The 26,722-nt window shown below is 47.3% G+C and overlaps 8 protein-coding genes across 8 annotated transcripts; 5 read left to right on the top strand and 3 right to left on the bottom strand.

The window, feature by feature from the left end:
- Positions 1-624: 624 nt before the first annotated feature.
- ptpB (tyrosine protein phosphatase PTP1) lies at positions 625-2,048 on the top strand (the record flags this gene model as incomplete). The annotated part of the gene is made up of 3 exons (XM_057256955.1): positions 625-790; positions 869-1,134; positions 1,194-2,048. 3 exons carry the CDS (start codon positions 625-627, stop codon positions 2,046-2,048), a joined length of 1,287 nt encoding a protein of 428 aa, XP_057104413.1.
- Positions 2,049-2,785: 737 nt separating this feature from the next.
- Positions 2,786-3,502, bottom strand: N7479_009261 (VanZ family protein; the record flags this gene model as incomplete). Its single annotated transcript, XM_057256954.1, has 2 exons — positions 2,786-3,420; positions 3,478-3,502. 2 exons carry the CDS (start codon positions 3,500-3,502, stop codon positions 2,786-2,788), a joined length of 660 nt encoding a protein of 219 aa, XP_057104412.1.
- A 585-nt stretch (positions 3,503-4,087) lies between these two features.
- Positions 4,088-7,581, top strand: N7479_009260 (SAGA histone acetyltransferase complex subunit SPT7; the record flags this gene model as incomplete). The annotated part of the gene is made up of 3 exons (XM_057256953.1): positions 4,088-5,168; positions 5,222-6,369; positions 6,427-7,581. The coding sequence occupies 3 exons, from the start codon at positions 4,088-4,090 to the stop codon at positions 7,579-7,581; spliced, it is 3,384 nt and encodes a 1,127-aa protein (XP_057104411.1).
- Positions 7,582-9,960: 2,379 nt separating this feature from the next.
- Positions 9,961-10,501, top strand: N7479_009259 (uncharacterized protein; the record flags this gene model as incomplete). Its single annotated transcript, XM_057256952.1, has 2 exons — positions 9,961-10,128; positions 10,223-10,501. 2 exons carry the CDS (start codon positions 9,961-9,963, stop codon positions 10,499-10,501), a joined length of 447 nt encoding a protein of 148 aa, XP_057104410.1.
- A 1,036-nt stretch (positions 10,502-11,537) lies between these two features.
- Positions 11,538-12,165, top strand: N7479_009258 (uncharacterized protein; the record flags this gene model as incomplete). The annotated part of the gene is made up of 2 exons (XM_057256951.1): positions 11,538-11,936; positions 11,959-12,165. 2 exons carry the CDS (start codon positions 11,538-11,540, stop codon positions 12,163-12,165), a joined length of 606 nt encoding a protein of 201 aa, XP_057104409.1.
- A 2,868-nt stretch (positions 12,166-15,033) lies between these two features.
- On the bottom strand, positions 15,034-18,625 carry N7479_009257 (putative eukaryotic translation initiation factor eIF-2C4; the record flags this gene model as incomplete). The annotated part of the gene is made up of 6 exons (XM_057256950.1): positions 15,034-17,064; positions 17,123-17,301; positions 17,363-17,574; positions 17,632-17,753; positions 17,806-17,931; positions 18,005-18,625. 6 exons carry the CDS (start codon positions 18,623-18,625, stop codon positions 15,034-15,036), a joined length of 3,291 nt encoding a protein of 1,096 aa, XP_057104408.1.
- Positions 18,626-21,190: 2,565 nt separating this feature from the next.
- N7479_009256 (uncharacterized protein) lies at positions 21,191-21,733 on the top strand (the record flags this gene model as incomplete). The annotated part of the gene is made up of 2 exons (XM_057256949.1): positions 21,191-21,464; positions 21,522-21,733. 2 exons carry the CDS (start codon positions 21,191-21,193, stop codon positions 21,731-21,733), a joined length of 486 nt encoding a protein of 161 aa, XP_057104407.1.
- A 1,607-nt stretch (positions 21,734-23,340) lies between these two features.
- Positions 23,341-26,636, bottom strand: rna14 (cleavage polyadenylation factor subunit RNA14; the record flags this gene model as incomplete). Its single annotated transcript, XM_057256948.1, has 4 exons — positions 23,341-24,125; positions 24,176-25,169; positions 25,223-25,645; positions 25,731-26,636. 4 exons carry the CDS (start codon positions 26,634-26,636, stop codon positions 23,341-23,343), a joined length of 3,108 nt encoding a protein of 1,035 aa, XP_057104406.1.
- Between the last annotated feature and the right edge of the window lie 86 nt (positions 26,637-26,722).

Here is a 26,722-nt window from a genome sequence, read left to right as displayed (position 1 = left end):
ATGCGACAACCCTAGAACTATATAAGTATATATATATATATTCGATTAAATAGTTTCTCTATAAGCTTCATTCTATATTTTATATAAGTATATATCGCTTTTTATACTATTAAAGTACTCGGACATTTCGGATCTTTTCGATTATTTGCCCCCCTCCACTTTCTCTCCTTTTAGCCCGTCTCCAACGCCTTGTTTTTTTTTTTTTTTTTTTTTTATCTTCACTCGGCTTCTTCTTCAGCTTCGGTGCCTTTTAATTACTTTCTGATCCGAAAATCAATCAGGTGGACTCGGGAGTATACGGCCTAAAACACTCTATACGAGTATTACTTTTATTGCGACGCTCTCCTCCACTTCCTCGACGCCCAACCCCCGCGATCCTCAAAAAATCTGGCCCTGGACACGTCTTCCCGGGACAGCTTCTATAGCTGTCCCGATCTGTCATCACTGCAGATAACGTCAGTGTCTGCGGACTTTGAAAGCGTGAGAACGGAACCCTCTCGTTCGCCCTCTCCTTCCTTCGAGTCTGCCCCGCACAAAAAACGTTTCAAAGCCAAATCCGTCTCGAGGAAAGCGCGTGGTGTGATAGGTAAAGTCCGAGCATTCCAGCGGATCGCGGCCGCCAAGATGGCGCATCCGACTATCAAGATCGACACCAGTGTCGCGACCAAGCGCGGACTGCCCGAGAATGATGACGCGGGTCTCGATATACTCGGTGCGGATCAGGACAACCCTAAGCTGGAAGCTGGGAATACGGAAGATGTTCCACCATTCCTGTGCCAATCTGTCTCAGGTGAGTGAGGGGTGCATAAAACGCCTATCGGAAAATACAACCTGCACGTGGAATGTGACTGACCGCTTCCTTATGCAGAGATCCATGACAAGTTTGAGGAGCTGGAATGGAGGCAGCGCACACGTATATTTGAGGGTAGCCAAGCCAATGATCTCTCGCATCCCTGGGCCCTAGAGTCGGACCCAAGAGTTAAAGCGAGAAACCGGTATTATAATGTCCAGGCATGGGCAAATTGTCGTGTTCATCTGCGGGTGGCCGAGGGCGAGTGTGATTTTATCAACGCATCTCCGATCAGACTGGAAGACTCGGTGACACGGGAAAGAAGGAAATATATCGCAACTCAGGTAGGTTACGCATTCGTCATTAGTCATATGGTTTGCTTGTTTGCTTACCATTATTGAAGGGCCCCAAACTCGGACATCTTGCGGACTTTTGGCACATGGTCTTCCATGAAAGCCAGGAGGTCGGCGTTATCGTAATGCTTACCCAAACTTTTGAAGCGGGCCGGGAAAAGTGTGCTCAATACTTCCCATTGGATACGGAGCAGGCTTCGATGGTTCTAACGACAGATGAGTCGGACGTTTTCTTCGACGAGAGTGAGCAAACAGAACCCGGTATCTTGGGTAGAGTTACCTTGTTAGAGTCAACTTTCGACGCTAGATCACGATCTGAAATTCGCAAACTCGAACTAGCCATCGGTTCGGAGTCAAAAATCGTCTGGCATTTTCTTTTCGCTGGCTGGGCCGATTACTCCAAACCCGAAGGCAGCGATCGCCAAGCCCTTCTCAACTTGATCAAGTTGTCAGCTTTCAAATCCAGCTCGGATAATCCGCGAATCGTGCATTGCAGCGCAGGAGTTGGTCGAACAGGAACTTTCATCGCGCTTGACCATTTGCTATGCGAACTAGAGTCAGGACATCTGTTGGATATGGAAAATTCAGCTGACGACCCTGTTTTTGAAACTGTCAATCAAATGCGGGAGCAACGGATGATGATGGTCTACAACGAGATGCAGATGCAATTTATCTACGAAGTGCTCCGAGAACAAACCGATCGGAAGCTGGGCAAGATCACGGACTGGAATATGGACTCACCCAATGGGAGCGAGGAACGATCTGCGAAAATCCCCAAGTTGAATGACCAGACAGATTACTTGCCAACTTTCAAGCCGGAGTTGGAAGCTGTCCCAGATCGCGCTCATACGCCGACGAGAAGTCGGACCGGTACACCGGAGCTTTTTGTTTCTGATAACGAATGATGCCGCTCAATCCTGACCTTTCATCTCATCTTGACCTTTCGTCCAATCTGTGACCACGAACTTTGGACGTGAGGTTTATGTTTATGTTGCATCCCTTCATGGCCGGTGTTTATTGATTTTGCACTTGCGACTGTTTCTGAATTATTCCTTGTTCCAACCCCCTGCTATATATTTTTTTCTTTTGTTGAAATACCCCCCCGTTTTGTCACTTTGATTATTATTTTGGATGTAGTTATATTGCTTATTGACTAGCATTGTCAGTCTCGCCCTAGGGTCACTGTATATTAGCCAATTGGTGATATTGTATGCTTTGCCGATTTAGTCCGAGATATTCTACTTTCACCTGGTAATAATTTCTATCATAGGGGGGTTTTTTGAATCAGCTCTCGTTATTAGCATTTTAAGGCTATGTAGCACTTCCCACATATTCGCAATAAATCCAAGCTACTATACAACCCCTTGAAAATAACAAGAAATTCCTTGCACTCTTTTCCTATCACCGCTTGCCCGTAGAACATCATACATCCCCATCAAGGCATAATATAACAATATAAACAAATCAATAGAACAAAAGCGCAGCGCTGCTGAACACAAAATCGAGATTGATATCATACCGACATGAGACCAAGACATAAAATCCATCATCATAAGAACAGAGAGTATAGCAACAAAACAAGATCCGGATGCAGCTCCTTGTCTCCAAAGCATAACACGCCTCGCTCCGAGTAGAAGTAGCCTTAATCAATACGCTTTGCTACAGTAGGGATTGCAGCGGATTGGCCACCGACAGGGCCAGCCTCATGATAACTGGGAGGAGCAGCCTCTCGCTCAGGACTCGGCTCTTCTGCTGCATCCCAATTGTCAACTGCATTCTCGTCCCAGTTGTCGACTTCCTGCTCAAGACTCATGACACCGGATTCCTGCGGGCCCATCACTGCTGAGCCGCGACGGGAGTTCCCAGTAACGTCACCGAGCTCGACGTCCTGATTACCATCCTCCGTCATGCCATACCGACTTTGTCGGCGGCGTTCCATCATACGCCGGTGGTACCAGCTGCAAAGTCCGACGGCGCCTACACTACCGACAACATTGGCGACAATATCGAATACATCAAAGTCTCGACCGTTTGGAAGGAATCCCTGCACAATTTCAGAGCCAACACCCAGCCCTAATGTGCATACCACGAGTGTCACGTGTAGTGTGCGCCGACGGGTAGTGTCCAAAACCCAGTAAAATGTTACTGAGAGTAGGAAAAAGGTGACGAGGTGGAGGAACTTGTCATTGGGTTGAAGCTGTGTTGGTATCGTTGAAGAGTCGCTGTGTGGAAGAAGACCGATGTAGCCGGCTAAGAAGAGCAGGAAGATAAAGGCACCTAAGGTGGTTAGTTGGGAGATCACCAGAACCAGAATGATAAATCCCTAAAGCTTACCTGCAAAAGGGTAGCGAATGCGCATGGTGGTCAACAAACGGATCAGTGAGAGGAAAGTGAGAAGAAGCTTTTGGCTGGAACTCTTTTTTGAAGGTGATTGTCCAGTCTTCGTCGGGAGAGCTGTCAAATGTGGAGGAGTTCGGCCCCAGCTGCTGACTTGTGCGTCATATGCGGAGCAATAGAGATGTTGTCAACAACAAAGAAGGGGGGGATAGCTGAGATTGGACAGGTAAATCCACAGTAATCTCAAAAGAAGATAAAGAATAATACGATGAAATATGTCAAGATGTGAACAATAGCGATTGATCGCAAGTCAAAATAGTGACAATGAGACAAGATCTGCCGGATGACTCCGCCTTCATGCCCTGTACTTCACCCCCGTCACAGAGAAACTTCCTATGAAGCTCCCCCGGACCTTCTTCATCAAACCTCTCCCCCGCGCTATCATTTTTTGCCGTTTTGACATCTTCAGTCAATTTTACCGGCAGTGTTTTCTATCTCTATGCCTTTTGTCTCTTCCCCGACCCCTGTGTCGCGTCCGATCGGCCCATAATCCTAATCGCGGAGAATCGAGTCTCGCCCGCCCCAGAACCGGGGTTTTGGAGCGAGCATGTCGCTCGGCCACAACGCCTGGCCTCCGGGCAACATTCGGCCCCCAGATGATATTCAGGACTCTCCCCGACCAGTCAATGGCTTAGTAAAGACTTTATCTGGCTCCCGGACTCCTCAAATACGCGGCTCTGTTGGCGCGGAAGGCCCGAACCCTAGCTCGACATCCGAAGCCGATATTGCGCCGGAAGAGGACCCGCGCATTGCTCAATTCCGCGAATTGTATCGCCGCAGTGAGGCGAAAATAAGTGCCCTGTTTTCTGGACGATACTCGGACGATAACCCTGCAGCTGGGGAAGCTACTGAGTCGTCCGAAGCTCAACCCGAACGCGTCGATGATGCGCCACCCCTTTCCACCGCCCCACGCAAGACTGCCCGAAAGCTCGACGATGATGATTATGATGACTATGATGACGATGATGAAGATGAGGAAATGGACGATGCTACTGAATCCCCTCTGAAAACCAAGTCCACCGCTGCGTCACAGGAACCTAGTGGTGCCGCGCCATTAGCACCCCGTCCCAATACCTCAATATCCACCATCGCAGATGGACTTAAAGAGCCTAAGAAGGAAACAATGGAGGATCTCCGGAAGCAACTCGAGGAAGATAAGAAAGCAACAGAGGAGGCTGCTAGAAGAAGCTTTCATACTATGTTCTACACCCTTGAGAATGATCGGGATGCTATGCTTGATCAACAGCGCTTGGAAGAGTCGGAGAGACAGGTTGAGGCAGAGATATCCGGCCAGGCTAACATGGGCGGCAACAATGTCTCAGGGGGTTCCAATGGCTACAGTTCATTGAGTAATACCAACCTGGGCGCTTCTAGTTTGACTCTGAAAAATCTTATCGCACGGATTGACAAGAAGCGTGACCGGGTGCAGGCATCGGATGCCGAGCTGCGGAGCTTGCTAAGCGAGGTTCGCAAGAACCGCAGCAAATGGGCGAACGAAGACAAGGTCGGCCAGGAAGAGCTCTATGAAGCTGCGGAAAAGGTTCTTAGTGAGCTCAAAGCTATGACAGAACATTCAACTGCTTTTTTGACTCGTGTCAACAAACGCGATGCGCCGGACTATCATACGAGTAAGCGGCCCTTTCAACAGAATGATATGTTTCATCTCCTAACTTCGCACTAGTCATCAAACACCCGATGGACCTCGGATCAATGACCAAAAAGCTGAAAGGCTTGCAGTATAGATCCAAGCAAGACTTTGTCGATGACCTCACCCTCATTTGGGCCAATTGCTTGAAATATAATACCAACACTGAACATCCTCTGCGGAAGCACGCACTTTACATGCGCAAGGAGACTGAAAAGCTCGTCCCTCTCATTCCAGACATTGTTATCAGGGACCGTGCCGAAGTTGAGGCCGAAGAACGTCGGCTCCAGCTTGCCGATAATGATGGCGCCGAGGAGAGCGACGATGAGCCCATCATGTCCTCGCGAGGTAGAAAGGCTCCTGGAAAGAAGTCTTCCAAGAAAGGAACAGCCCCTTCCCGAAACAGTCCTCGTGGCTCTGAGGGGCCTGTCAGGGCCCCCAGCACTCAGCCACCCGCGCCAGCTCGCGCAGATTCGGACGCCGCCGGCGAAGCTAGCCAAAATGGATTTTCCACACCACCTCCTGGATTCAATACACCTTCTGACCCTGCTGGCCTAGGGGCGATGCCTATAGCAAGCCAGGAGGATGCGATGGAGATCGACGGTCCGAGTACGTCAACAACCGCACTCAGTGCCATGTCAGTTTCTGGTGGCGTAGAACTGGAAGACCCTGAATACAAAGTGTGGAAGCAAGTTACCAAGAGAGATAGAGCGCGCGTTGCGGCGGAGCGACATCGTCTCCTTCGGGGAGACAAGCTCAACTCCGACGAACCTGCTTTGCTCAGAAGTAAAGCTGGCATGCGCCGATGGCTTCGACACCAGAAACAAGCTACTATCGAGGCCGATAAGTCTCACGGTGGTGACTCTCAAGCCATGGAACCCGAGGCCGCAGGCGAGAGCCTTGCAGAAGGCATTGAGGTGGAAGAAGACCAGATGCTGCCTTATTATTACGATGTCATGTCTGGTGTTCCTGATCTTCCTGAGCGGCTACTTTGGAAGGAAGACGCGCAAGGCAATGTTGTTGATGCCTCGGAAGAGTTCCTCCATATGCTTCCAGAAGGACTTTTTATCCAGCCAGACAGCAAATTGACACAAAAGATGAACTCGAACATGCGACAGATGCAAGAAACTCGCAAGATCTGCTCAAAAATTGGCATCGTCAAGCAGATGCAGCTTCAATCTCAGGTAAGTGAGCCCATTACTCTTCTATAACCCGAGCTTTCAGCTAACTTTTTTTTCCAGATGTACCAAAATCAGTTCCAAAAATATCAACCAGAGCCATTTCAAGAGCAAGACATCGAACCACATGTCATGAATGACAACGGCCCTGTCATTGCTCCCTGGACCTGTAGGGCGGCATTACAGCGCTCAGTCGCTAAAGTTTTCTATCACACTGGCTTTGAGGAATACCAGCCATCTGCTCTTGAGGCAGTCACAGATATTGCCGCCGACTTTTTCCACAAGCTAGGGTCCACCTTCAAGTCTTATATGGAAACACCCAAGGTTCCTACCACCGAGTCACATGAAGTCACACCCTCTGCCGCCGAATGGAAACCTGCATATACTCAATCTGAAGTTGTTTTGCATACCTTGTCTACCGTGGGGATCCACATAGATGAACTGGAGTCCTATATCAAGGACGATGTGGATCGTCTGGGGACCAAGCTCGCCACTGCTCATGATCGACTTAGGTCACTCCTAACAGAACTCCTTCGGCCCGCCCTTGAAGGCGGCGAAGACGGTTCAAATGCATTTGCGGACGGCAGTGAACAGTTTGTTGGTGGTGACTTTGCTGAGGATATTGACGAGGATTTCTTCGGTTTCAAGGAACTGGGCTTGGATCGGGAGTTTGGCCTTTCCACACTCAGTGTGCCCTTGCATCTGCTCCAAAATCGTATGTTCAATGCGGCTAATCCGCAAAATGCGAGTGTTTCACCGACCGTTACTCTTTTCGCTCAACCGCCTCCATATGGACGCATCTCAACGGACAACCTACCTCGCCAGATTGGACTCCTACACGAGTTCTTCAAGGCCAAGCTTGATGCAAACAATGATGAACCCCTTGTGGAAGACCTAGAGCTGCCCCCGAAGCAGCGGCCCATGGCGATCAAACCCCGTCTCCCAGCCTCAGGCAAAATCCCGCAATCCAATCTCTCGGGTCTTACATCCAGTCCGCAGAAACGAGCCGCTCCACCAATGGCCTCCAAATCTGGTGCTGCAGAGCCAAGTAAGAAGAAATCCAAGAAGAACAGCGGCATGGCCCTCGAAATGCCCAACTTTAACCCCGATGGGGAAGGCGACCAAACGACTGGTGACCCGGCAACAAATGCCAATATGAAAACCGAGGATAGCGGCCTCGTTGATGTTACTGGTGAATCCATGACCAACGGAGCGTGATGTGTAACTTCCAAGATCAAGTAGGTCTATGGTTGATTGAATAGCAACATGGCCCTATTTTCCTTCATCTCTCTTTTCTCTTGCGTCGCATGCTTTACTTTTGCATACCTACCAACCTGCATTTCTATTCCTTCAATATCCGCGACCCATGTCTCACGACACAAACAGGCAGACTTTTGTGTTCCCTTGCCACGATACAATCGACAAACAAGGAGCGAGCAGCAACAGGAGCCAGCACCCAATATTTGTCTATTGGAGGATTGTATCTTTTTGACCCTCAAACTTGCAGCGATACATAACCCACTCCTTGTATTTTACTGGTTTTTCTTGCTTTTTCCTTTCCCTTCTTTTCTTTGGCTAGAAAAAGCAAGTGGATAATCCTCCATTTTAGTCTATTTGTATCATATGTACCCGGAGAATGACTGGCACTCAAAACCTTTCCCTTTCCGTTTTAGTACTCACCTCTTGCCACTTTTCGATCACTGAGTAAAACTGAGCACGCCCCTGAGTATTTTGACTTGATCACGTGCCATTACATAATCAACCTGATCTGCTCACTGAGCATCACCTGATCATCACTGAGCACCCTGATCCACTCACTGATTATCATCTGAGCACTCTGATTTGCTCACTGAGTGCTCGCTGAGTATAGGGTTAAGCGGCATGAGCAAGCTATATCAATAAAATGCGACACGCTAATCCCATCACGTGCAACCATTCCTATACCCATCAACAAAGGACGGGCGCAATCAACGTGACCGTTCGTCCTAGCGGTCTCGATCCTATCTAAGTAAAAAATCTCACAGTGGGGCTATTCAATTGACCCGCCATTTTACTATTTCAGCCTATGTTCCTAGCTATTAATAAGAATAATAACTATAACTAATCTTAATACTACTTATATATCCTAAAACTAGCTATTAGAAGAGTTTATAAAACTAGATAATAATAAGATTATATAATATCTTATTCGTAGAATTAAGCGATAGAAACATCGAGAGACGAAGCAGTATATCTCTATGTATTATTCGCTCTCGTACGCTGTATCCTCCTTTGAGCTAAGAATAGATAGTACTTCACAAATGTTCTTTAACGAGCTTGATCGCCGGTTTGTGCCCACCGGAGTATAGTTCGATGTGACGCAGTGGATGAAATCTCTATCCTACGATACAATGGGCTTGATAATATTCTCCCGGCCATATGGCTACGTTCAGTATAGGAGACTTACACGGTATTATGGACGACGTGAACAGGGTAAACCTGATTATCGGACCCGTAAGTTATATATAACGAAGGACTTTAGCAGAGAGTAAGACTTAACTATTTTTAGATGACGTAGATACCGTAGCTCGATTGGCTCTTGTATAAGAACTGGGTAGCAAATCTTTTCAAACACGAAGCTATTGCCCTCTGCTGGACTACGTCTTGGCGAGTATTTCAGAGCGTCAGGAAGAACATCGGAAAAGTCCTAAATCGCCCTCAAATACAAACGTCGACGGACCTATTACCGACTGTGACTTCCTCGGGTATTACCACAATGCCCAGGAGAGAAAGGATAATGTACCACTTCGATTTGTGTCAACCTGGACTTTTGACAATATTCTTGGAGGGGCCGACTCCACGGCTTCTATGCTTCGATCTGTGGTCACCCTGACGCACTGGAAACGGTACGGGCCGAGCTGCGAGATAAGTAACACACTGCCACCGGGCTCACTCTACCTTTCCCGCAATAGTATAAGCTGCAGAACCTCCCCTTCCTCGACGTCTGTATTAAAGAGTCACTCCGGCTTAACACTCTATTTACTATACCTCTTAAACGAGTAGTTCCGGCGGAGGGAGCCACAATCTGTGGTCACTTTTACCCTAGAGGCACCGTGGTTGGCATAAGTCTATATATTACTAACCGCTATAAGCCGATATAGGGTGTTGATACGGATCAGTGGCGTCCCAGTCGCTTATTGGAAGGCGAACCGTTGTATACCAGAAAGCTTAAAGCCAGTCTGCTTAGTGTAAGTCACGTTTGGCCGACTTACCGGGTACGTTCAATGTCTGATTGTACTAGTTCGGGGCCGGGACGCGAGGTTGTCTGGGCCAGTACGTCGCCCTTTTTGAAATCTATACTACTGGGTCGTATACCCAGAGAGCGTGCAGGCCACGGTCAGAAAACTTGAGTTCAAACAGTAGGTAGGACATGTCCCAGAGAAGAGCTACAAACACTGCATATCGTCAGATTTATCGAGACGCTCCTTCCCTGTCAACCGCAATTTACCCGGAAGACTTTCTCCATTGGCTCATTCCTAGAATCGCCATTAAAAAAGACAAGACCAGATCTTAAATGCGCAGAATAGTAGACTTTGTAAACCACCAACATTCTTCGAAATGCCAGCCCCAGAACCACCAAAGTCTGTTGTCGAGTTCTTGCACGAAGTTTTTTTTGGCCCCCAGTTGGAAGGCCAGGACATTACAAGCAGTTTTTTGTTTGGTCTTCTTGTTCTGTTGCAACATGACAATGACTATTGCAGAAATCGCCCGGGCTTGGGCTTTCAGGTAAAGTACACGGAAAGCCTATGTGCGCTGTCACACTGGGGATGGCTGTTTCAAGCTTCATGTGCATAATTACTGATTGATTGTCCATAGGTAGCTTGGCCCGCGCCCCCCAGCCCGACCAGTACCAGAGTGCTCCAACATCGTTGTCGTGGCCGACATACCCCCAGTGCCACCCATCCGCCCTCCGGACGCCGTCCGGAACGAACCTCAGGCGTCTGCATCTACCTCTACCCGCCTCCGACATCGCCTCCGGCGCATTAACGAGCTGCCAGCCATAACTCTCGGCCACTCTGTAACCTGCGGCTGCGAAGATTGCCGCAATCGCCGGTTTAACCGGATGACTCCGATGGAGGAAGGCTGGCCTGAATTGTAAGTAAGGAGTACACTTAAGCATTAACATGAAACAGATATAAAAGCCATTTACTTGCATTTTATAAAACATACATACCAAGGTCTGAACACGGCGAAATCCTCTATCTGAAATTGCCTGGCAATAGAAACGACTAACATTGGATCTAGACTTCGATGAGCCGTCAATGCCGAAAGTCAAGTTTTTTCAGTGTTTCTTTACTTTTCTTTCACTTTTTCATTCACTTTTATATTACTTTTTTATACTTTTTATTCACCTTTCTCTTACTTTTATTTTGACTTCTATAGTCTTTCTTTCATTCTTACCCTTACTTGTGCATAGCGTTAAGTCCACTAGTCCAGGTTACCTTTTTACCATAGTGAGACCAATTGTGATAAGAGTCACATAAACCACTGTTACCCGTACTGGTAAACACTTTATATTTTGAGGATTGATAGTAGCTACCCGTTTATATTATAGAGTAATATTCGGTCTAGTAAAGTATACAACCCTCGAGGAAGTAAAACCGTGGTGTAGCCGTAATCCGGACTAGAGGATATCCTGCTATATAGGCATCTCACTACCTAGGTAGAGTTCGTCTTTGACGATGTTGGATAATGTCACGTTTTGCTTAGTCCCCGTAGCATGGCAGTGCCCTCTCTCCTTTCATGAAGGAGAAAGAAAAGACATCAGTATTCACATCATGCGTTCTAATGTATCTGTTTGCCGCCACTTCTGATAGATAGATAGGTTCGTTATTACGTGTGTGTCACTCAAATTTCTGTCTTAGAGAGTTGCAGAAACCTATATATATTCTGCTCACCACTGGCTTCAATTTTATATACCCGTCATCCTGACGATTGCTCTCATGATAATACTAGCCCACGGCCGGTTCCTTTCTTAGTCCCGGCGATTTGACTTTTAGCCGATATCCCTGGAAATGTCTCCACTGCAATTAGGACTCAACAGGTAATCTGTTCGATTTCACATCAACCTCCAATCCGAAGGTCCTTTAGCAGACCCAACATCCTAATATTCTTGAGTAAAACGATATTTCAAGATGCGCTACTACATGTGGGGTGACAAATCCGACGAAGAGCTTGATCTAGAAAGCTCTGGAGATATATGTCTTCTTCAAAGATACCGATACGCTACCTTCACCGACGAAGATAATCCATCCATGTGCCCCATTAACCTAAGGGGGCTATTGCAGACAGAAGTTGCACTTCGGGAGAATACTCAACGCGAGATAGCCTTGAAAGAGAAAATAGGGCATCTCTCTAAGGAAGACACATACGTGACTGTTCTTCAGGACTTACAGGAGGAATTGTCGACACTTTCGACGGAATATTGGACCTTAGAACGACGTTGGTGGGAGATTAGGTCTTCGTATGACGACGGCCCGCTGACCAGAGGTATCGATTTCTGGCGCTCACAGCCAAAATGGTATATGCATCAAGTACTTGTGGAAGATTGCATAGGGAGAGGAGGCTGTTGTGGCAGAGACTGTGGATGCTGTTCTCATCGCCAGTCAGAACGGAAATTTGCAGTTGGTCATTGTACCGTGGAATGTTCTTGTTGCGAGAGAGCCCGGGGGTTTGCACTCGACCCTGAGCAGAAATCCCAAATCCGGGAGTCCTTCAAACTTGATTACAAATCTATCCGTGCATGGTATTACAATCGAATAAAGACCGCTTCTCTGCTAGGGTTGATGGCCGGTAGTTACGAAAACCCTTTGGATCTCATCGTTGACTTGCCGCCAAGATATGCAGCTCCCTCTGAGGAATCACAAGGGAGCAACTGGAAGAACTATTTACGGAGATCTTCACGCTAACGTTGTCCGAGAGGAAGAGCCGGTCAGCTGCTTCAGAAAGTCATACTTGCTGTTACTGTTCCCAGTTTTGTGTCGCTGTTATACTAGAAGGACGAGCTGTCCATGGATATAGTGGAGAAAGAAGGAGAAAGTGGGAGTAGAAGGTTGAAGAGATATATACCTGTCATCATTGCTCTACCTAGCTAGCTTTGCTTGCAGTGGAAAGTGTAGCCACCCAATTCGATTCGACACCTCCATCGCTGCCGTAGGTGTCTCTCGCGTAGTTCCAAGGCCACATGGAGCTTACTTGAGTTCATCTCCCGTTGTTCCTCGCCCCAAAATGCCTTGGTCCCATGAGCTTGCGCAGTGAGGCCGCCATTGCGGCTGAGTCTGGATTATTCAATGAGCAGAAGCAGACAGTCTAAATGGGGGTTCGATCTCGGCGTCTTCATCATATGAGTAGTCACAGCCAAGTCACAGCCAAGTCACAGCCAACGCGAGCGGTGCTAGACCCAGCCAGAACACGAGATAGCCCTCGCCAACGCACTTTCGTTGTGCCGAGTTCCTCTTTTCCCACGCTCGTCTTGGCTAACTGGAGTGTGTCCAGGATTGACCGCGGCTTTGTCAGGAATGAAATGAAACGGGTTTGCGCAGGTGGCCAAAAGGCGTCCGAATCCGGGGCAGATAGCCAACGATTGAGACCATGACTACAGCCTAAAAGAAGAAGAACGTTATAAAGAGGAAGCCTGGAGACTAAAGACCAGATCATCAATATGCCACTCCTGTTTCTTGAAAAGTCGCACACATATTCTACATCGGTGTCTGCGTACAGACCGCCGCCAACACACGTTGCAATTCTCCCACCTTCTCTAGGAGCTGCGCATTGGACCCTGCACATAGGTTCTTCTCTCCCCGCATATTCTCAGCACCCTGGACCTGTCGATCAAGACCCTAGCATACCTGATGTAAATTTTGCAATTGACACAATAACAGCTGAGCCATCATCTTCGTTTCCGTTGTGCGGGAAATATTCAATGTCCCAACGCTGAACGGAATGGTCAATGGGACGGTATACACTGAATCTCCCGTGCCATCGACCTGTGGCGAGAGCATAAGCTGATCACCTAACCCACTGTCCGAACGATTATTGGGTTCGAGTGGCGGACGCGTGGGGTTAGCGTCCTGTTGTGCCGAAGGTGCAGAAGAGAACAGGACGCCAAGACGGGTCTTTTATGTCGGCATTGAAGGTTGGTTGACAGCGTATTGGGGCGCTAAACCCAAAAAGGCAAAACTAACCCGATGTAGTAATTCACAGGTCCGCCGTTTACAGTATGAATATATCCATGTAGATACTAAGACAGACTTCTCCCCTATCCATTATCAGTTGATTGATCTCTTGGTATTCCGTGCTTGGGAGCCAAAGATGTCAGCTTTGCTTTCTCCAAGGAATTGGCTTGAAGAATTTCGACTAGACTCTGGCCTTCTACATAATGCTCATTTGTTCGTCCGGAAACACAAATTGTCGAGTCTAAACACACTCCTTGTATATGGTGTGAATGCAGACAGATATATCGCTTCGTAGAAGACAAAAGGAGATAACACCCTGAAACGGACGGAGTTCTCCGCTCTATCCTACGCCCCTTAGTCATGACGTATTTTCTTGGTGAGATATAGTGCTTAAAAAAACGAGGGCAGCAGCAATACTATCAACGAAAATGGCCCTATGTAGGGGCTAATCCTTTCCAGGTGTAGTCTGCGGCGGGCTGAGTGCGGCAGTGTTGCTCACTGATTGGACACTGAGCATCATTGAGTAATCAGAGAGCATCCAATGATCACTCACTGAGCATCAGTGATTATACACGTGACTGATCTGAGCCCGTGCTGACATCTACTCAGTGAGCCTGAGCCTGAGCACCCTCATAAAAGCGGCGGCAGCTCAAATAGGAAAGCCCCACCCGCCAGGGAAAATCCGGTACGTATAGGTACATACGTCCCTTGATGGGACTTTTTATTTCTTAGCAGAATACCTCTTCGAATTTATTCAATCCAGATCCATTCTCGTGTCGAATCTACTTCTAAGTCTTATTCCACAATAGAAGACTACTTTCCCTCGATATATCAGAGTAGAACATATACTAAACCCACTCTGCTCAACCCTAATTGTCCTAAATCTACTATTTGCACAGGCCAATGAAATATCCCGAAAGGGCTTTTTTTTGGTATTTTGATATTTTCTGGATAAACGACATGGTAAAGAAATATGAACCTAATTCGTCATGAACTTGAAGACCAGCCTCTTTCGGTATACGTACAATCGGCCAGTTGTTTCTAGAAACAACAGCCAAGTTGTAGTAATCAGGCATAGATCGAGCAGTGATAACGATAGAATCAAAGACAAATTCAATAAGACACAAACAGAATAAAGTATAGCCCATTCAGCTGCGAGATCAGTCTCAAGTCTGCAACCAGCCCAGTCGTTCATTGTGAACAACAGCCACTGCAGCCCTACTACTCCGATCAAGGCAATCCTGAAGAGCAGCATCACAGAAGTAATGCAATCGAATTTCGATGTAGTAATAACAGAAGAAAAAAACGCAAAGTAACAGCAAGATAGTGCGCAGGTGGTGCGCAAACAGAGAGAACACCCAGTCATAGAGCAATCAATTCCTTGGAAGGGAGCCGGCATCCTCATGGAGTGAACAAGGCGAATCTTGTCCAAAACCATAGAAAGGTTACAGTTGAATTAAACGTACCACATACCCAGAGCCAGCTTGTTTGAGGTGCCTTCAATGGGAAGCAACCTCTTGGCTCGTGGCTCCTTGGGCTTCGGGTTCGTCATTTTCACCTCTGGGCCACTCTGGGGGCCAGAGGTAATAGGAACATCCTCGTGGTGACGAGCACGAACCGAAATCAAGTGGGCATAGTAGATAGCAGGGTGGACAGACACAGAGGTTGTCGAGCGGATGTACTGGTAACAATGGTCATTGATCATGCCCTCGAGGTCATTAGGCTTGAGGCCCATCTCATCCAACAGGACATGGTAATGAACAGGGCGGGGAGTTCCCTGCAGGGCAATGTGCGTATACAGCAGGAAGTCCCAATCGTGTGGGCTGGTCACATCACGATCAATAAGAGTGCCTGGCAGGGGACCACCATGAGGGTCCGCGGCCGCACGATTCTTGGGGTCTGGAAACGCTCGAAGATGATGGCGTTTATTGGCGACTACAACACACATCTTGCCGTTCCAGATTGCCTGACCACACGCATGTGCAATGGCAAATCGAATTGCAGGAACCTCCTCTGAAAGAATTCTCTGGTATTCGGATGCAGACACACCATCGCGGAAATAGTAGACGTACTCGGGAGCCTTGCCACTCCCAACAGTCGCTTTCCACTCAGCAACCATGGGGTGTAGGATGTACTCAACCACTTTGTCTCGGAGAATCTCAATTCGATCCCCATTGGTCTCACATCCACCCATGTAGCGAGTTGCAGTGGAATTTGCCGAAACTGACATGGCTGCCAACGATGGGGTCCACACACCCATCATTGGATGAGTGACATCAGCTCCAATGATCATGGAGCCCGGGCGTAGACCTGTGCTCTTTGACTTGGGGACAGCCCGAGCAGTGATTCCACCAAGCTTTGCATTCACCTTCATCAGAACATTTGCATGATATTGAGGCTTATTGCTAATGCAGTGTGCAGACTGAAGCACTTGAGAGGGAGTACCGTATCGGCAGTCGGCAGACTTCTTGATGCGAAGATAAACCCAAGAGTCCTTGTCAGGAACTATGAACACCATGAGCTGAGGCTCTTGCTTGTTCTGGGCAGCAATCGCATCGTACAGCTTTTTGACACTGGTTCCAACGTCTTCGTTCAATCCCTTGACAACCGGTCGCCCAGTCACCTCACCACCCATCGTTTTGTACATCTTCACAAATTGCTCAACCCAGCTCAAGGTCTGGTCCTGGCTGATTGACTTTCGATGTCCGGAAAAGAACCCAACACCCCAAGCATGAAGGGCCTTTTCATTGGGCTTGTAAAACTTCTTACCGCGAAGATCCCAACTTCCCGAATGCTGAGGGTTATGCTTGCGGTTGGCTCCAAACTGAATTTCAGGGCTCGGAAGCAGGCGGGCCTTAGTCTTGATCATTTGATCACTGATCTTCATGCCGTAAAGCTTCAGGATTGGATCATCCTTATGCTGGAGAAGCTCTTTGGACTGGCGAGCATTGGCCAAACGTTTCGGAGGCCTAGATGCACACCATTGAATCATCTGTGCCGCCTGCACGTCGTTGAGCTTGTAGCGGTATCTCTGAAGGCCTTTGATAACCAAAAACTCGGCTGGGTAATGGACATCTTCCTTTTGCATCTCAACCAAGAGCATGTTGGGATATTCAAGGCGGATGTTGTACCGTTTCATAAAGTACTCTTCGAGGTGAATTCGAGTCGATTTGCCAGTAGCCTTGTCATAGTAATCGATGAAGAATTCTTTGGGCTTTGCATGAATCAAGCCCTTGACAATGAAACTCTTCATTTTGAAAGGGCACCCTTCGTAGTTGGGTGCCACTCGAAGGCCCTGGATCTTCTTGTTTACCTGTGCAAACCATCTCGATTCCTTCGTACCACCATATTCGTCGCGGGTTGATTGGAGATTTCTCACCAGAGTCGACTTATCATTCCACCCGTTCACATTCATCATGTAGCCCATGAGACTGATGCGAGAAAAGAAGACGCAGTGAGCGACATCAACGTTGAGGATCAGACCTTGCTACAAGTAAATGTCAGCTTTCTAATCATGAATTTGAATAAACGGATTGGAGCCTTACGGGAGTCGGCTTAATTGCTTGGTAGATGCCGCGGTAAACGGAAGCACCCATATTGGCGAGAGGCTGATAAAACTCCTGCTTCAGCTCCTCGTCATCTCCAAGCTTGTCGAAGAAGAAGGCCCGCTTGATTGCAGCAAATTGCTTGGTGGGCCATTCACGGAGCAAATGATCAAGGAAGCCTGTGATTATCAGCTTGATGCATCAAAAACAGAGGAATAAGGGAAAGAAGGGAAAACTTACTCAGAGATTCAATCACAAGTTCATCCAGATCACGGCGGTTTTGCAGCCAGGCGTTGATTACGGACAAATTAATTTTTCGCTTTTGGATGACAGACATTCTGAAAGTAGGATTTCTCTTGAACTCATCGACAGTAGCAAGAGTCTTGATGTCTCGCGTCAAGTCACCCTTGGTGTTGATAACCTCGTTCCAGTCATCAAAGTTGCGCAGCGACCTGCAATAACACATATTAGAAAACGTATAACAATAATAAGAAATATCTAATACCTACCAGCAGATTCTTCCACCATCCCAGATACCATCAGGAATGTATGCCTTTCGAGTCTCACTGTTCCAGCACTTTCTGAGGACCCGCCTGTCGGTCTCGTTTTGGTCTCCATGGAGAATATTGATCTAGTCACTGATAAGCAAATAATGGCATTGGACAGAGGCGAGAAGTACTCACCTCATACTGATAGACTGCTTTGTCCGGGAAAGATGTGATCGGGTACGCGTTCATCATAACCTCGATCTCTTTACCTGAAGTGTTGTAGCCAACACGACGCTGGATTTGAGTCTCCTCTGGAACAGCCTATAAAAAAACGTTAGGAAAATTCATTATGCACAAGTGCAGAGCCATTGTAAATTATCGATTGCAAACTTACAGAAGACGGTCTGATTTTGAATCGATGCCAGGGAATGTCAACGTTCTTGCAGCCATCCCAGGCAACCGTCATGTAATCTTTGTGTCGGACAACCTTTTCTTGGTCGAGTCTGTGTTGCTCAAAAACAGCCACTTTGACGCCCTCTCTTTCAAGACGCTCATAGTTGGCCTTTTCTTCCGCGGTCCAGTTGACTGGAAATTCCGGGGGAGTCTCAACTCGTCGGATAGGAGAGTCACTGCTACTTGAACCAGTACTCTTAGGCTTTCGCGGCTCGGTCGCATCAGGGTCATATCGGGTTCGGCGCATCCAGGCAGTGCGTTCCTCCTCTTTCTTGCGCTTTGCGTCTCCTTCTAATTTAGCCTTGTGGTCACGCAGCTCTTGGGCCTGGCGTGAGTCCAGAGGCTTTGCTGCAGCGGCAGAAGGACGCAGAGGAAGTTCAAGGCTCATCTTGGGTTGACGAGAGGATGAAGAGGAATGAACAGGCTTTGAAGAGCTCTTTTTACCAGCAGTAGATGTCGGGTTAGATTGGGGTTTCGACGATGTTGTAGAGCGATGCCCGGAACGAGCCCTATGCTCCTCATCGTCCTCGGTTGAGGGTTCCATGGCCTTTTTCGAAGCCATCATGAAGTAATACTCCTATGAATCACCTTTCGTCAGTCAATGTTTTGTTCTTATTTTGTTTCCCTTTAGTTTAGTAGACATATGTGAAGCCATCAAGTAAGACAGGTGAGCCAATCTGAGGTTGTTATGACAGCAGAGGGGTGGCACTGCTCGACGATGTCAAGTGAACCCAAACCCGTTCGTTTTTATTTCGCCTGAAATCCGTGTAGGAGAGGGCAAGTATTCTCAGCAGGATTACTTACAGAGTCAAAGACTCCAGTGAGTCAGAGGTGATTTTCGTCAAACGGGATACGGAGTGATCACACAGAGAAATGGACGTGTTGAATTGAACTTTGCACGTCAACGTGAGGAAGGCCTTCAGCTTAGGAGTTGCAGAGAACTGCAGGAATCCGAAGTGCTAAAGACAAAGGGACAGTCAAGAAGGGTGATGAGGAGGGAAGAAGGAAGAAGGAAGAGATCCACGAGGGGACTGCTTTTATAGAGGAGATAGAGGAGATAGAGAAGGTAGGGAAGGTAGGGAAGCTATGGAGTATAGAGAAGGTGCATTTCTTTTAAGGATCAATGGATATCGCTATGGCACCTTCCTTTCTATATAGTTAATCAGGGCCAAGGATTACCTACTTAGGTACACTGAAACATCTTGCAATCTTGGAAGGCGGAGGAAAACCAACCCTACCTCTACATAGATAGCTCCTAGTCATCTACATCTGCGAGCAAAGTCCGCCCTATGTGAGGGAAAGGTACTTTGTTCAACTAAGGTTTGCCTAGTAATAAAAGTACCCCAGTGCTCAGACATCTCGCACTCTGAGATGAGACTCGAGATCCCAAAATTTTCCAAACTTAAATCTAAAAGCTCTACCATATCCATACATATATATTATTACCTCTTTTGGGTGCTTGTATAAGAGTCACAGTATAGGTACCTAGGTAATATGCAGTTCTATTCTTGTTAGGCCCATATACGGAGTATCACATAAGACTTTTAGGTAGGTACTAGGATTTACCCTATATCTCATAGGCCAGAAGCCAGTTCTACTTCTATACATATGGATAACTCCTAGTCATTTACATCTGCGAGCAAAGTCCGCCCTACGTGAGTAAACTAGTGTTTCCCTAATAATACCATGCACCCTAGTCTCAGACATCTCGCACTTTGAGTTGAGATACTAAAATAGCCATTTCAACTTTAAATCTAAGAGTAAATATGCCTCTTTTAGGTGTTTATATAAGTGGTACAGTGTAGAGGCCTAGGTAATATGCACTTTTATTCTTGTTGGACCTATATACGGAGTGGTACCTGTGATTTTAGGCATATACTATGTACATACATGTAGGTACTAGGGATTATAATATCCATAGATATCTCCTATGGCATAAGAAGTAAGCTAGCTTTGCCTCTATACATGTCCATAACTCCTGGTATTCACATCCGCGAGCAAAGTCCGCCCTTTGTGGGTAAAAAAATACTTTGTTCAACAGGGTTTGCCTCATAAAACTGAATTCGCAGGAATCAGCTACCAGATTGTTCGATTAGTCTTTCGCCCCTATACCCAAATTCGACGATCGATTTGCACCTAGTAATAACATATATCCTAGTCTCAGACATCTCGCACTTTCAGTTGAGGTCCCCAAAGTCCCAAAACAAGTATTCATAGCTCAAAATTATTGTTAATTTTTTTTTTTAAAAAAAAAAGTTGTTTCTCAGGAAGGGCCTACAGAAAAGCCGAAATTCATGGTGCGATGTGAGCTGAGATTATTGAAGAAGCTACATAAGAGCCTAGGACTAGGTGAACAGTCTACCTAGTAGGCGACTGGCTGGCGAGTCAAACAGAGGTTGATGAAAGGACCTTATAGGCTCTTCGGGGTAAAGAGCTGACAGCTAGTCTGAATGGAAATGTGGAGTAAACAGAATAATCCTACGGCTCTCCGATCAGGTCTGTTTGACTATTGACTTCTGTCAGCAAACAAAGGATACATATTCTACTAGTTTCCTAGACTTATCCATCTTTCTCCTTCCAATGTGATTCATATATATTACTGCACCTACTTTCCTTCTTTGGGTTGTTTGTTGTAGATTGAAACTGTTTCACCACCTGTCCATAAGGCATTGTACAGTGTATGATATCATAGGCATCCATGGATGATTTAGGCTTAATAAGGGCTGTGGTAGGTTGGCCTACTCCAAGGAATAGATCTTCAAAATATGAAGTCAGAGTGGGAAGATGGATAAATCCTTCTATTAAAGTAAATTATTCTATAGAAATCTCAATGGCCGGTTACATGGCAAAACCAAATGGATTAATGCTACAAAATCAAAAAGGTTTGCACTTGAAGATGTATCGCGGATGTTAGGAGCTGTCTGGTACAGGCTAAGAAGGGATCGTTAGGAGACTTGGCAATGCAAGATCATAAAAATCCGCGTGGGTACGTAAATGTGATAGGTATCAAAACAGGTTCCTTCTGACAGATTATTAAGTACCTCGACTTTTTTCGATTCCAGGAGCCTTTCCGAGCTGGAACTCAAGTTTTAGTGAAGTCAAACCCACCAACATAAGACAGACCATCATGCCAATTTCCGAGGAAGATATCGATGCCACAATCCTTGATCGCGCGATCAACGACGCGTCCGACCAGACGGTACGCGCGGTTCTCAAATCTATTTGCGCGAAAAGCGACGAGGCTCGCAAAGAAGCCGAGAATCAACTGCTGGTGTCGGCTACCGAAACTGAGAGTTCTGACAAAAATAAGAGACGAGTACCACGCTACGCGTTCTGCGTTAATTGCGAGAAGGAGTTCGATGTCACGACCAAAACAGAGAAAAACTGTCGATATCATCCAGGTACGCGCAAGAGTGGAGACCGAAGTCCAACCTGCTCAATAAACTAATTCATAATAGAGCAAAGTGAGCCCACTGGCGAAGCCCTTTTTGTTGATAATTGGGATGAGTGTGACGTGGATACCGATGAAATGCGCGAGAATTTCCCAGAGTGCTTTACATTCGAGTGCTGTGAAGGGAACCTCAGAGATAATCCCGATGGGTGTGTGACCGACTTCCACCAAGAACAGTATCCTGGCGGAAGGCCAGCCAAAAGGTCGAAAGCCTTTTGAAACGGGGTACTATGGAGTGATCGGATGCATGGTTAGGTCTACGTATCCGAATTGAGGTCGCTTCGCGATTTCTCCCGAGCGCTTAGGGTCCTGCTCTCGGCATTCAACCTCGATATCGCCAGATTTTAGCGTCAACAAGTGTGATAGATTGAAACTTGCTTCATACGGAGTATGTACTCCGTATACAATGTAGTCAGTAGTGGAAATAAGTACCTAATTGCAACACCTGCACCGATTGGATTATATAATATTCTGCCTGGCAACCTTGAAAGCTCCATATGTGTAATGTCTTTTTGATTTCCTTTTGATGTTCTTTTTGATGTCCTTTTGATGTCCTTTTGATGTCTTTTTCTTTAGATATTTCTTCCACTTCTCAGCATTATAACTAAGCGGCAGAAAGGCAACCTTGGACAAATACATAACTATATATGGATATCCTATATAAAAGCACCAATCTTGGAGGTACAGACCTCCATCATTACAGATGTCACGTGTATACGCTGTGTTACTATTGGGACCCCCGGGACCGTGGATATGACCTCGCTCCGAGCCTTTAGCATCTATATCCTACAGATAGTTTCTTTCCTCTTCATGCATCTACAGACTGTTCAGAGTCTACTATTCCTTGCATATCAGATCTCGCTCAGTTACCTTCATAGCCATCATGCTTCACTTACAATCAATTCTCATACACTTCTTCACTCTCATCACACCCACAGTCAGTGTAATAATCTTTTATCGTCTATGCTAAAGTGGACAGTCTGCTGATACATCCTACATCTAGATATTTAGCCGTTATTCGTTGTGTCGTTCCTTCCTTAGTACTATACTGTTACCAGGAGTAACAATCCGGTTGAATCGCACGTCAGCAATACGATTCACTACACCAGCTAGAAACTAGCCAGCATATCATCAAGTCCCAATCAGTCCCAGAAAAAGAGTTTGATATCCTATCAGCTGACGATACGCGGCCGTGCAAATTTGCCAAACTTCGATATCATCGATAGAAGCTCTGACTTGTCAAAGTAATCCCTGGATGGGACCACGAAAATGGTTTCCTTCCGAAAGTTGATCGATCGCCAATTAACTGCTATGAATGTTGACCTCGAATGCCTCACGTTGGGTTCGCCGCGTAACGAACTCGGAGATTGGGTCAAAGAACCTAACCTCAGCTAGGCTCCAGCTTTTAAAAATCTACAAATTGAGTGCGTGGAGTGCTTTCTTAATTTATTTGTGAGATTATCTGCTTATTTGGCTGTACAAAGCATGGTTGGGACAACCCAACCAGCGAGCAAATATTGGTGGCCTTGTGTGGCCCTTCCTGAGAAAAAAAAGAGAAAGAAAAAAAAAGAGAAAGAAATGAAAAAAAATGCCGGATAGATCAACGCCGATGGAAGATGCAAAAGGGGCTCCGAACAACCACGTATGCCCCGACCATGTTTCATGAAATGCCCCCCAGAAAAAAAGAGCTGGGCCATCAAGTTCTCAAAGACAAATCGGGATATTTTGCGCGCCGTGGAAATGAAATTGCAAAAGCAGAGAGCAAGAAATTTTACACTGCAAGTGGAATGATGGTGGTCCTCAGAAGCAAACGAATAACCATGGGATTAACGGTAACCACCTTGGAATGACATGTTAGTGGGAATGACATTGTGGGAGCAATAGATGATGATCTTACCAGAGTAGGGGTTCATTCCCGGGGTTTGGCTTCCACCTGGTCCGTGTGCAGTTTGCGGGATCTGTATTTGTGAGATGTCGGAGGGGATGTCGATGTGGCGAAGAAGTTCTATCATCTTCTCGGGCGAAAGGCGTGTGATGTTGTAGGCAGCTGCAGAAGGCAGGATGCTCAAGAGGTTGACCACTTCACGAGGCAGAGGAGCTGGAGATCCTTGGGGTCTGTAAGAGGCGTTTTGGCCGTTCAACTGTTGTACTCGTTTCGGCTGATCGAGACGCCGAGCTTGCGCGCTCTTCATTGGCGACTCAGCGCGAACGAACTTTCGTGGGCGGCCTGAATCTTCGTCGTAATCGTCAGTGGGATAGGATCTCTTGGGTGAATTGATGAAGGTATCCATGTATCTGGGCATGGGAGAACCATAGGATTCCGCAGAGATTCCTGGCATGTTGGTCTTTGGCCGTGTCTGGGATGGGGACACAATCAGTTGCACTGATGTAGGGTCAAAGGTGGAGTTCGAGTAACGATTGGCGAATTGTTCCAGAGCAGGATCCTCCGGGTATAGTTCGCGCATACGGTTCTCCAAGTTGATCACTTGGGTGAGGTCGCCGTAGCGAGATTCATACTCATGGAGGAAGGAGAAGATGGGCTTGGCCTTGTGCACATTCTCCGGGTTGGACGTCAATTTCCTGACGGTTGTCTCAAACACGGCTCTGGCATCTTTGATAATGGTTAGTAACCCTCTCATAAATACGGGATGGTCGACTTACTGATGGTATCATTAATGTCGAGCAGGTGTCTCAAGTATTCCAGCGCAAAGTGCTCATCCTCCGGGAATAGTTTTGCACCCCTCTCGAAGATCTTGGTGGCCGCGGGGTCTTTGTAACAATGGTACTCCATTAGAGCACTCGCGATATAAACATCGCTGGTAATCCGACCTCGCTTCCGGGCTTCGGCAAAGATTTGACGAGAGCCAGCCACTTCTCCTGGTTTTCCCTTGCCTTGGATTCGACGCATTGAACGCATGAGAGCGATCCACGCGAAGGAGACAGTCTTTGAGATAATGTTGATCTGAACAGAATGAGCCTTCCGGACCGTATCAATCTGTGCGGTCTTGGCGGCTTCTCTTTCTTTGGCTTCAGGATCATCCTCATCCTCATTTTGAGGTTGGCTTTCCACATTTTGCGGGGCAAAATAAGCTTCAATGCGTGCAACATCCTGGGTTTCCTGGTCGCGAGCTTTATTGATCAACTCGTAAAGCGCATTGAGCAACTTGTCATATGGTTCCCGGACTTTGGCAGCGCGCTTGGCGGAATCCTGTTCCGAATCCGAGGTAACCTCTAGTCGGTCCGCGCGTTTGAATGTCAGTAGACAACTCTCTGGGTTTGCGTCAATTCCATTCTTCAAGAACTCGGTGCCAGCATCCTCCATGTCGTTCAAGAAGCAGAACTCAGCTGCATCAAACCACATTTCAGGCAAGAAGGTCAGTGCCATGAGTGCCTGCTTGTAGAAGTACACCACGCGTGACTTGTAAGCAGCAGGGTCTTCCTCTTTCAGTACCAAAGGATCTTCTTTTTCCCATGCGATCCAGCGCTTCCAGATATCAACCTGTGCTGAGAATTCAACATCACCTTCAGACCCCGGAAGAGGAGGCAGCGAGGGAAGCGAAGTGCGAACCAAATCGCGGGTGATGTTTTGCAATTCGGTGTATGAGCTCCGCGCAGTCATGTAGGATGGAGAATGTTCTTGAAGGAATTTGCGGCCCTGATAGAAAATGTTAAAACAAGCCAGTTAGATTCAAGTGCTGTCCAGCTTACCGTGAGCTTGTTTAGATTCATCTCGAATTGATCATACTCCTTCCACAGAGAATTGACGGCTTGGGTCGGTACGCCAATGGCTCGTTGGTAGGCCTTTCGCAGTAGGTCCATCTTTTGTTGATCCTGCCATCCAGATCCACCAACGATACCTGGCCCAGAACGGATGAACTCAATGTAGTCCGACCAGATGTTTCCGGAATCCTTGTCCATCCCAACATATTGAATGGCCATATCATATGCTGATGAAATGGTCTTCCTTGCCTCGTCTGTTGTCAAAGGATTACGACGACGGATGTAATCAAGGTAGACAGACCAGAGCTGAACACTAGGGGTCGACAGGAGCGTTCGGTTGAAGATCTGTTCCAACCGAAAGAATTCATTAAGCTCGGATTCCATACTGGCATAAGCCACCCATTGGTCAGCCTATGATATATCCCATTAGCGAACTTGTACCTTGCCGAGAGAAAAAAAAAAGTAGCACAAAGAAAGGGAGCAGAGGTAGGCTTACCGCCATAGGAAACAACTTCAAGAACCGCTCGTAGGTGTCACGCGTGCTGTCTAGTCTGTTGCGGCCTCTGTGCTCGGCGATTAACTCCAACCAAGCAGGGATATCACCTCGGGGATCTTCTCGGATCCGGTCTTCCAGCATGCCGACACGGTCATGGGCCAGACGGCCCTTTGAAGCGGGGGAGTCAGGTACAGGAGTAGGAGCAGTACTGTTCTGCATGTTTGCGAATTGCAAGTCTTGCGCAGCCCAGTGCGATTGGCCAGGAACAGAAGAGGGATCAATATTAGAAACAGGAACGGGAGAATAAGAACTATTGGCAACATCTGGTCCACTGGCAGATCTCTGCTCAGCTTGGTGGGATGATACATCAGGGGAAGTGTTTTGCATTGAATTTCCTGAGCTGGGATCTTCAGACATGGTCACAGGCATAGGATTGACATCTTCGCCCCCAAGTACAGCCGGCGGCTCATACTCCGCATCACCCTCATCATCCTCGTCATCATCAATCTCAAATCCCCCAATTGTTCTTGTCTTGGGTTGTGCCTCGGCAGCAGATACTGCCATGGGGGTCGACGACTCAGCACGTGAGGGGTTCTGAGAAGGGTCGGGGGAGTCACTGGTCTGGCCAGCGTCCGCGTCTGAGGCGACGTCTACGTTTGAGGCGACTGCCGGGTTAGGGATAGAATCTTCGGTCTTATCCGAGGGAGGTGCATCAGTGGTGCTAGCATCAGGCTGCTTGGGCTCGGGAAAGGAGGCCGAGTACTGATCCCCCAATGCCAGTGAGGGGTCGTAGTCATCTGATTCTGCGTCTGAGTTATCACCTTCCTGCTCCACAGTGGGGGTTTGGGAATCAGTATTCAAGGCTTGAGCCTGGAAGAAGGCAGCTTCAGCTTCATCGTCCGCCATGGTGGGAGGATGGTTGCGATAACCGCAAGGTCAGATAAAAGTGAGCTGGGAAAGTCACGAGTGCACGGCGGAAGGCGAAGCAGGGT

This window comes from Penicillium vulpinum, assembly GCF_028829585.1.
Source record: "Penicillium vulpinum strain IBT 29486 chromosome Unknown utg000004l_segment0_segment0, whole genome shotgun sequence".
NCBI lineage: Eukaryota > Fungi > Ascomycota > Eurotiomycetes > Eurotiales > Aspergillaceae > Penicillium > Penicillium vulpinum.
The sequence above is the reverse complement of the archived record's forward strand: the minus strand, read 5'-3'. Positions and strand labels throughout refer to the sequence as shown.